The sequence below is a fragment of the Lactuca serriola genome, chromosome 1 (assembly GCF_051521515.1).
Source record: "Lactuca serriola cultivar US96UC23 chromosome 1, Lser_US96UC23_V15, whole genome shotgun sequence".
In the NCBI taxonomy this organism is placed as follows: Eukaryota; Viridiplantae; Streptophyta; class Magnoliopsida; order Asterales; family Asteraceae; genus Lactuca; species Lactuca serriola.
In genome coordinates, this window is record NC_136408.1 from 97,590,426 (window position 1) to 97,601,906 (window position 11,481).

At 35.7% G+C, this 11,481-nt stretch overlaps 1 protein-coding gene across 1 annotated transcript; it reads left to right on the forward strand.

The window, feature by feature from the left end:
• The first annotated feature begins 9,612 nt into the window (after positions 1 to 9,612).
• On the forward strand, positions 9,613 to 10,403 carry LOC145095782 (uncharacterized). The gene has a single exon (XM_079033613.1). The coding sequence runs from the start codon at positions 9,721 to 9,723 to the stop codon at positions 10,246 to 10,248; it is 528 nt and encodes a 175-aa protein (XP_078889739.1). The 5' UTR covers positions 9,613 to 9,720; the 3' UTR covers positions 10,249 to 10,403.
• Positions 10,404 to 11,481: the final 1,078 nt, after the last annotated feature.

An 11,481-nucleotide genomic window follows, 5' to 3' on the forward strand; every position in this document is an offset into this window, starting at 1 on the left:
TCAGTAGTACGGGCCCATACTACCTTCCACACCTACCCATATTTGTATCAAGTATCACCACAACACCCTAATAATAACATATACATAACGAACACTCAATTCCCACTCCTAGAGGAGCACCACTATCCCATAACCGACCTACCGGTCTCACGCAACCCACCCATCCATGAAACTTCCACCAACCCTGCAGCACTAGTGTATGCTAGCCATACATAACGCTGGACCCAATAGACTTTCGAATATCCAATCCTACCCTAAGCTCCCAAACAAACAAGAACATAACATAAGGCCAAATCAAACATTCTCAGACTATAAGATCTTAATTATATATGATCGTGATGCATACACTAAATAACTACAGTAATGATGTCAATTTCATACAAGGAAACCCTAGGCTAGCAGGCATCATATAATCAGGCAATTCTATCATGCAAATTCCTGAAGATCCCTAGCCTAGTACTAGCATGCTGTTCTAATATATCACATAATCAAATAACTTGTATGGTATTTTGGGGTCTACTTACTAGCTCTGGCTGATCGTACCTCCGCATCCTCCTATACTCATTTTTGAAAACCATTTTAATTTTAGTTTGAAAAATCTCCTTGATTTGAGACTGGATTCACACGAATGTTCCTCCAATTCACTCAAACCAAGGCTCTGATACCAACTTGTAACACCATAAAAATTTACAACCAATTTGAACTTTTCAAAACAACCCATATTCATTAAGTTATTACATAAAGGTTTTCAATTCTTTTATTATCAGAGTATCCCAGAACATCAACATAAAACTGAGGAGCGGTACGATCACACCTTCGCCTTGTCACGATCTCCTGAAGTACCTGAAACAATACACTAAAACTGTAAGCCCGAAAGCTTAGTGAGTTACCCCCAAAATACCAACCACAATACCATACACATATCACATCATATCATAAACAGAGCAGCCATGCATATAGAGTCTACGGTGTGACTGGTCCGCCTGCACCCGACCTTCAGTCCACCCGGTCCACTCTCTCTTCGAGTCTACAGTATGACTGGTCTGCCTGCACGGGGCCTTCAGTCCACCTGGTCCACTCTTTGAGTCTACAGTATGACTAGTCTACCCGCACCGGGCCTTCAGTCTGTATGGTCCACTCTCCGAGCCTCGGCACGTCTGGTCCGCCCTCTTGGGGCCATCAGCCTATTCGGACCGCTCGCCGGGACTTCGGTCTAACTAGTCTGCCCTGGGTATGTTGGCCTACAACACAAAGCAGGACCCAACTCAACCCAACCCCAGTCCAACAACCATGTGCACATAAACATATAATCATATAGCAATTCACAACTAGTCAACCGATCTAACAGATCACATATCATAACAATATCCTAACCAGGATACCGACCTAACCGGTCATTAACATAACATCATCCTATATACCAGGTTACCGACCATAACCAGGTCTCTAACATATACCATCCTAACTACCGGGATGGATACATAGCAAAGCCATAACATAACAAACCACTACCCGGATTCCCATCCGATAAAGGGCTGACCTTGGTGCCTTAGACCCTGTCGATATAGTGAGGATAACTCACCTGCAACTGCCGATTCGAAGAAATAATACCATGCTGCTCCGACCACCAGCACGAACTCCACCACTGATCATTACCAAATAACCAAAACCAATAAACACCAATAATTACCAAAATACCCTTGGAAGTCAAACTGGTCAACCCTTGGTTCAAGTCAAAGTCCTTAGTCAAAGTCAACCTTCTTGGTTGACCCTACTCGACAAGTCAACTCGTTGAATCGTCGAGTTCCTATGCTCAGAAACTTCCCATGCCACGACTCAACTCGCCGAGTTACCCCAAGACTCGTCGAGTCCAACAATCTTTGAGTCCCATCCTGCTCAACTCACCGAGTCATCCCTCGACTCACCGATTCACAGTTCAACCAGAAAAGGTTAGGACTTCACGACCCGACTCGCTGAGTCCAAGAACAGACTCGCCGAGTCCAAGGCAATATTCAACAGACTCACCGAGTTGTTCTTCCAACTCGTCGAGTTCCTGCCCATCATCATACAACTCGCCGAGTCTACCCATGTGACTCGTCGAGTTACTATGCGACTCAAGTCTGATATCTAGCCTGATTCGTCAGGTTATCTCCCAGACTCATCGAGTCCATCCGTAATATCTTCATTCAGACGATCACAGGCCATTCTATTGCTTCCAATACATATATCTGGACTCCTAGGGCCAGATTCACACGTAAAGTTTCCAACTGTACGTGCATGCAAGGCTCAACAAGCTCTAATCAAGCTAAAATGAAGGTTTAAGGCAAGGAAACTCTCAATCAATCCCCAAAGCTATCACTTTCCAGATTCATGAGTCAAGATGTAACGCCCGCAGATCCGGGCTAGTCAATTTAGAGGCAATAGGGGTCGAAAACGACTTTTCGACAAAAAGATTATTTAGAATAAATAATCTTAACCAAGTTGTAGAAGATTTCACAGGGTTTCCGTACATATAAAGAATGCCGAAATCCGAGTTATAACGAAGAAGTTATGACCCGTCGAAGTTTCGCGTCGGAACTGGCACGGCGCCGGGAAGCGTAAATAGTAAATTTATGATAGAGCGAGATTTAGATTTAGCGCTCTAAACGAAAGTCGTAGAATATGTTAAACTAAGAACTTCGATAAAAAGAACGCCCAAATCTGACTTTGTATGAAGAAGTTACGATTTTTCGAAGTTTCGGATTAACAGTGTACAGTCCGAAATTCGAATATTAGATCGAGCGATTTTTAGCCGACACAACCTAAACGAGAATTGAAGATCTCATAATTAGTAGCGTAACAATAAAAAGACAGACGAAAATGGACATCGGATGAAGAAGTTATGAGATTATAACGGACCAATCCTGTCCCGGCCTGTTAAAAATATAACTTTAAAAATAAATTCAAAATTAGCCGAAGGAGTCTAAACGAAAGTTGTAGAGTGCGTCTCCACCTACGCATGGATATAAAGAACGTCAAAAACGGAGTTCGTATGAACGAGTTACAAATTATAATAGCATATTTACGTATTAAAATAAAGTATAAATCATATATACGTACACATATATATACATATGTATATATCATTAGAAAGGTATCGACGATGCAGTCATTATAAGACTAATGTTGAGTTCTTTCGACATTAGTTTAGTACAAATATCTTTAAATCTATTTAAAATAGTATTATAAAGGGGTGTTTAGTTGTTTATATAACTATAAGGTCATTAAGTAATTAGGGGGGGGGGTAGTTTTTGTAAATTCAATTACTATAAATAAGAGGTTTGGGCTCTCATATTTCTTGCACCATTCTCTTGATTCAAGAGTCTTTCTCTCCTTATCCCCCGAGCATTTCGGTCCCTCGTGATTCGACTTCTCTTTCTGTAGTTTTAGTATAGTAAGGTGAGCGCTGAAGCGCTGCACGAATCTTTCTTAGAAAGATTCAGCGACGAAGTTCTGCCCTATAGGGCCCGACTCCTAGCTAAAATCCCCTTGTAAGTAAGTTATGCTTACCCTATTTTAAATATAGTTTATATTTAAAATTAGTATTGTTATTATAAATTTATAATAAATATTTGAGCTATTATTATGACTTATATAAGTGTCGTTATAATATCTTTTTAACTACTCGCGGTACGGGGAATCTGGTTTAAAGGGCCGCATAGGGTTGTTGGATTTCAGAAGTGCTATATGCCAAAATGGTCCTGCCCTCCGGTGTTTTATGTCTGGCCCCTGTCTGTACATAGTGGTTGGAAAGTATTGTTTAAACGCTTATATAATAATAATAAGACTAATAATTAGTCACGGTAAATATTAGACTAAAATCTAGTGGTAATAATACTAGGTTTCGTCGAAGGAAATTATTTTAAAGTAAACGAAGCGCTGTCCGAGTACCGAGTCACCACCTTCTCAAGTGAGTGCATAGTTACTTTCATCTTACACATAGATATGAAGTATTTTATATAAACTACGTGCTATGTGTGCACATTATCTGAATACTTGCTGTCTATGCTGGTTGAACGTTTTATACATGTTTTAAAGGACTTAAACTGTATACGTATTTTATATATACGAAAATGTTGGGTATGAGATGGGTAGATGAATGATGAGAGATAGAAGATGACGTGAGTATACATTGGCAGCTACAGACTTAGTGCCTATGGGACAAACACCGGTAGCTATGGACTTAGTACCTTTTAGACGTTGGTAGCTATGGATTTAGTACCTGTAGGAATTGGTAGCTATGGACTTAGTACCTGTTGAACATTGGTAGCTATGGACTTAGTACCTATTAGATAAAGACTGGTAGCTATGGATTTAGTACCCGATGAATAGGCTATAGCAGCTATGAAATTAGTGCTTTATGAACGAACATTGGCAGCTATGGATTTAGTGCCAGTCCCATAACCCTGGAAGTAAGGGACTTCGGAATAAACGAATGCAGGATAGATGACTCTTAGGTTAAATCCTTAAAGAGTAAAGAAGATAATGGGGATGGGTAATTGGGTTGATTGTTTGATTGAACATAATAATTATATTATTGTGGGTTGAAAACCCTATGTACTCACCAGGTTTCCCAACCTGACCCACTCAGTTTATGTATATCACAGGTGACGAAGTGAAGTGACATTACACTGAGAGATTTAAAAGAGATGTAGATCACTAGTGTAAATCATTGTAAGTCTGTTTATGCTTATGTTTCGGTATTAACGATGACATCCCAAACATTTTAAAATGAAATAAATATGTTTCTTCGAAAATGTTTTAATAACGTATTTACTATGTTTTCTGGGAACAAATTCTGCAACCTTTTTATAAAATGAAGTACTCTGATTTTTATAAAGCATAAACAAAATCGGTCTTTTCTGGCCGTGATTTTGGGGATGTCACACAAGACCAGTCTAGATCTGTAGTAGCAACCACAGATCTGAACCCAATACTCGAAAAGAGACTCATATATGACACTTTGGCCCTAAAACTTCATCCATGAACAATCTAAGTACAACAAAGTCAAGGCAACAACTTTTTACCTTTAATCTGATGCCAACAAGCAAGGAAATCAAATCCACTTCGCTCCTCTATGATCCCACCAACTCTTGCTTCAAGTATCCTTCTTCTCCAAGCTCCACAACACACTTCAATCCCTCTCACTCTCAAATTAGGGTTTAGAAACGATGGGGAAAGCTTCTGGACATCAAAGGGGTTGCTAAAGAGGCTTGGGTGGGGCTTAAGGTTCCTTATATAGGGTGCAAACCCCAGGAATTAGGGTTTCTCATTCCAACACGGACTCGTCGAGTCCAGCCTCCGACTCGGCGAGTCCGGTCACTTAACATGTTCCCCACACACGCTTAGACTCGACGAGTTACAGCTCCTACTCGCCGAGTTCCTCTCTTCCAAACTTACACTTTTACCCCCCCCCCCCCCCCCGAACTCTTGATTCTGACTTTGGGATGTTACATATGGCAAGGGGTGTTGGTCGGATTAGACTTTGTGACAACTGGTTCAAGAAATGACATTAGTCATACTGGGCTTTATGCAGTGTTACTAGTGCCGCCCTCTTCATCGTTCACTATTGTTGGAAGTTGTGCTTTGACCTTTTTGTGTCATTTGTCACAACAACAGATGACGCCAATGATGTGATATCAGGCCTCCGATTCTTCTTCTGTTCCCTAGGTTGGGTTTCGACGGAAATCTATTATCACAACAAGAGAAAAACAAGTCATCATTCGATCTCCGAGATGAGGTCCCGGGAGAACACTTTAATAGTCAAGTGAGTCTCTAAGAGAGAATGAATACGTGTTTAAGTGTAGGGCTTAAAGTGTTAGGGTTTGATCCCTTTACTGTTGAAGGCACGTGGCCTTTTATAGTAAGGACTTGGGCACAGATCCTGCTCGTGGAGACAGGAGTGTCAGACCCCGATCGAGATAGATACATTGATTAGTGGATCATATATTTGTCCCCTATCTACTATAGTTGGCTTAACCATGGTACTGGTGCGTACACCCTCACAAGAGTTAGTAGGTGTCGATTTGTCATTTGTTGACTTTCCCGCATATGTTCTAGGTTGGCCATCGGACATCGAGGGATAGTCCAATGCAGGCTGGAAGCAGAATGGGGCGGCCGGGAAGGCCATCTGACTGGCTATGCGACTAGCACCTTTAGTGTCTAGAAGACACACTATCAAATAATAATAATAATAATAATAATTTCAAAATTTTAATGATTTTACTAAAAATATATACAAAATTTATTGGCTTTATTGAAAAAATAATAATACTTGACATTTAATGATGACATGCTAAGGTCATCCACAATACTCACCACTAACCGCTATAGTGGTGGGTGCCACCTAATCATCATCCTACCATTAAAATCTTGGAATACTTATCACAAAGAGATTAATCCATATCATTTTTTTAATTAAATTTAATTCAAAAATATAATAAAAAATATATTTTTTAAACTAAAGTTTCATTAAATTAAAAAGTACATTACATTAATTTCAAAAAAATGTCAATTTAAAATAAAATAGAAGAAAATTAAAAAATTGAAACACAAACAACTACCCTTAATCCAATTTTTTTAAACAATGTTATTCCATTTTGGGTAATTTTTCAACTTTTTTCAAACTTTGAGATGTGCAAAACGTTTGTGGTTTGTGATTAACTCGATCGAAATTGCATTCATGTACATTGTTTATAACAAAGTTGTAAATTCCATTGAACTCGTAACATTTTACCCTCATATCGCACCACTTCAGACATATTCCGTCGATATTTCGACTTGTAGAATCCATTAAACCATAGAAAACACTTCCAACATTTCCCAAAAAAATCTCTAGAGATTTGACTATCTCCGTTTTCCGAAACCGACACCATGCTTGTGCTAACTTCCTTTCTTCATCTTTCGATCAATTCATCATTTTGGGAGCCATGATTTTTGAAATAGCAACACAAATGTATGAATGTGAATAAAAGAAAAAGAAGAGTTGTGTGAAATATACGAATGTTTATAGTGGTATTTATATAGGTAAAAATTTAATAAAAAAATAAAAAAATGCCAAAGTGGCCGTTACATGATCAAGAAAGATTCAAAAGAATAAATAGTTTTCATTGTACGTTGTACGCCGTTTTTGGCTTCAAAAATCATCACGATCACGCTCGACCACGAAGGTTCAGGGTGGTGTTCACGAACAACTTACCACAACCCTTCTCATTGTGGATATTCCAGAAAGCCTAATAAGCTACATCATATTATTTTATCAGCGACAATAAAAAAATATTTAATCTATGTTTAAATTACCTTTTAAAACATCATATTTTAAATGAGACCACAACTTTATAAAAATGATAAAATGATACCCAGGTCCGGTCCATTGGTTTTCAATGTCCAGAGCAAGATATAATAAATCATGCACCTATATTTTAGGATATATAAAAAATAGTTATTAACTACATAAATGTAATATAATAATTAAAGAACAAAATAGCTAACAAATGATTAGCAATTAAATACGTTATTTTAGAATATATATATATATATATATATATATATATATATATATATATATATATATATATATATATATATATATATGGTTAGGTTCATGTGAGACGGCCTAATTTTGTGAGACCGTGAAACGCATTTTTTTATTTTTTTTTATTTTTTTTATTTTTTTTAGTTAATTCAAGTTCTGAAAATAATATTTAAAAAAAGAATTTTTTGATTTTTCCATTTATTTTGCATTTTAAAATTATTTTTAGAATATGTACAGTGTAATATTCTATTTAGAATATTTCACGTATTTTTCAAAAAAAATGGGATTTTTTTATTTATTTTTATTTTTTTTAGTTAATTCAAGTTCTGAAAATAATATTTAAAAAAAGAATTTTTAGATTTTTCCATTTATTTTGCATTTTAAAATTATTTTTTAGAATATGTCAGTGTAATATTCTATTTAGAATATTTCACGTATTTTTCAAAAAAAAAAAACGGGATTTTTTTTAGTTAATTCAAGTTCCGAAAATAATATTTAAAAAAAGAAGAATTTTTGGATTTTTCCATTTATTTTGCATTTTAAAATTATTTTTAGATTTGGTCTCACGGTCTAACAAAATTAGAATGGTCTCAAATGAACCTGAACCTATATATATATATATATATATATATATATATATATATATATATATATATATATATATATATATATATATATATATATATGAGGTTTCACTTTTATTTTTAGTTTAATTAGTATACCCACTTTAGTTCCAACAATTAAGAAACAAGTTATCTGATGTATCAAATTCCAAAATCTAATGAACAAGAGATAAACAAAATGTAATATATAAACACATAAAAATTAGTGTCAAACTTGACTTTGGCAACTTTAAAGACCACATAAATTAAAATATTCCCTTTTACAGTAGAAGTAATATTAGTTTGTAAAAACCTCATTTCCATTTGTAAAAACCTCATTTCTTTTTACAGTAAAAGTAATATTAGTTTGTAAAAACCTCATTTCCATTTGGATGCATAATATAGTCTTAAAGTTTAAAGCGTTGTATGTTCATGGACATAAATAGCCTAAGGGTTTCAGTCGATGATTTTAAGAGATCTTACCAATTATTACCACTAGAATAGTTTTTTTTAATGGAAAACAAATATATAGAAATAAAAAAGACAACAAGAAGTTGAACAAAGATACAACGAGTTCAATTTGAGAGGTAACTAGTATTGCAGGTTAGGTAGTCAATTTGAGAGGTAACTAGGTAGTTAGGTTAGGTACTCAAAATATACAGAAACATTAAAGTGCGAAAGAGAGAATGCCAATTTGAGAGGTAACTAGTGTTGCAGGTTAGGTAGTCGAATCTTCAACCATAAAATAATAGCAATGAACTCTTCAAGCCTCACAAAAAATACCAATCAAGTTTTGATTTGATTGTAAAAAAGAATAACAAATACCAACAGTTACACCATAAATTCTTTTAAAAGCTAATATGACAACATCAACCATTAAAATGGACAAGGGCATAATGGTTAAAACTCCATATTTACCACTTCAACAAAGCACAAGAACTTCCAAGAAACTCGTTAGAAATCTGCAATCATCAAGATGCAAATAAGTCCAATTTTTAGATCTCTAATAAGTGGACCAATTCTGATGCCCCTATTATTGTGATGCTCGGGGCCATGGCCCAGCTCGCCCAGCCCTTGGGCCGGCCCTGATGATACCTGTCCTACCGCTAGTCCTTTGATTTAGCTACAAACATGTTCAAAATAATTTTTCTTAAAGTATCTATAAACATCAATGATTTTCTAAAAGAAAAAATAAAATAATGGATTTTCAATAAAAATATATAAATGTAACGGATTTTCTCAAAATTTCCTTAATAGTTTTTTTTAAGTCTATATAAAATGTGTCATTTGAGCGTCAACTATTTCTTCTTAGAAAAAGAAACAAATTACAAGAATCTTCTTCATAGCCGTTGGACAACTATTTCTCCAACTAGCCGTTATCAGACCAACGGTCCTCAATGTCTCTGTATCTACCTATCTATATATACACACACAGACACCGTTATCGTCAAACAAATCCTTCTCTTCAACACCATCTAACATCCCATCGCCGCAACTGTAATTACACCGCCACCGCTCGCCGGAAAAATTAACAAGTTTAAGCAAATGGGTCTCTCAAGCGACGCTCACTCACACTACAAGACCCACAAACTCTTTCTCATCAGCAATTACATCTTACTGGGGGCAGCCTCCAGTTGCATCTTCCTCACACTCTCCCTCCGCCTTTTCCCCTCGGTCTCCGGCGGACTGCTTGTCCTCCTCCATATCATTACCATCGCCGGAGCCATCTCAGGCTGCAACGCGGTGTCTGCGGGGTCAAACAAGTGGTACGCAGCGCACATGGTGGCGACTGTCCTCACCGCGATTTTCCAGGGATCTGTATCTGTTCTGATTTTCACGACGACTTCGAATTTCTTGGCGGCGTTGAAGTCGTATGTGAGGGAGGACGATGCGGCGGTGATATTGAAGATGGCCGGTGGGCTCTGTGTTCTGATGTTCTGTTTGGAGTGGTTGGTTTTGACTCTTGCTTTCTTCTTGAGGTATTATGCTTTTGTTGAAGGCAGCCGGACCGGCGGGAAGGTACAGGCGGAGGAGAACTCTAAGCCGGTGTGGACACCACCGTTCCAAGTTTAGGGCTTGTGTTGAAGAAAGAGATTTAAAATTATATTAAATTAATTTTGTATGTTTTATTTATTTGTTTATTTTTATAATATGCTGCTGCTGCAGCTATGGTTCATTCGTTCATTGAAAATATATATTTTATAAAAGAAATTCGTTCATTTATATAACAGTAAGAAATATATTTTCTAAATCTTGTTGAAATGGATTATTGGACACAATAAAATAGGGATGGATAATAAAAGTACTTGTAGGTAACTAAATTTTGATATTAAAACTTATATGAATTTTGCGGACAAATATGATATCTTCTCAAGAAATTTGATAAACGGTTTTTCAGATTTGGTGTGATGAACCACACAGAATGGCAAATCTGATGAAAAAACAATCTGTAGCATCTAAAGAACAATATGGGTGACGAACTTCAAAAATTTCAAGAACGAACTTAAAAAATGAACCTAAATCCAAAACGGTACTTGAAAACCCATCCCTATTTTATTGTGTCCAATAATCCATTTCAACAAGATTTAGAAAATATATCTTAGAAATTGAAAACTCAAAAATCGAGTTTCGATTTGTACACATTTAGAAGAATTAAAGGGTTTTTTTGTTTTTGAAAAAATGTGTGGCCTTGAAGAACTCCTAAAATTCACCTGAAAATAAATGTTTAGTTGAAGAAGACCAGAAAATTCATATTTGACCGGAAAACTCATATTTGGCCGGAAACAACACTAGAAACCGATATATCCTATCATTGATATTTTTTTTGAAAAATTATAATAACTTCAATGGTATATCCCTAAAATAAGTAGTGACTTACAAGTTAATATCCTTAAAAGTTATATTTTATAATTACAGTGCAAATCGTATTTATGTTTGTTTATTTATTAAATAAACGAAATCCACTTTAAAGGTCCGTCGAATGTTTAGTTCGTTTATAGTTCTACAATTAAACCTTATAATTGTTTTTGTTTCTACTTTCTACTTTTGGGTTTCTGGTTTTATTTTTAATAGAAATGCATTTTTCGAGTTATATATATTTTTTTTAAATTTTGTTTTTTGGTTATGTTTTTTTTCTTTGCTTTTTAAGATGATTTTTTCTTTACTTTTGAATTTTGGTTGTTTTCATTTTATAAACAATTATTCGTATTTCTAAAACTAATTGATTTAATTTATTTTTAGTTATGTGTTTTTCCAAAGTTCTAAAAAACTCTTAATGACGCGTCATGACTCCAAAACTTGTATTTG

Excerpts from the sequence above, each read along its gene's own strand:
- LOC145095782 (XM_079033613.1), top strand. The coding sequence starts at position 9,721 with ATGGGTCTCTCAAGCGACGCTCACTCACACTACAAGACCCACAAACTC.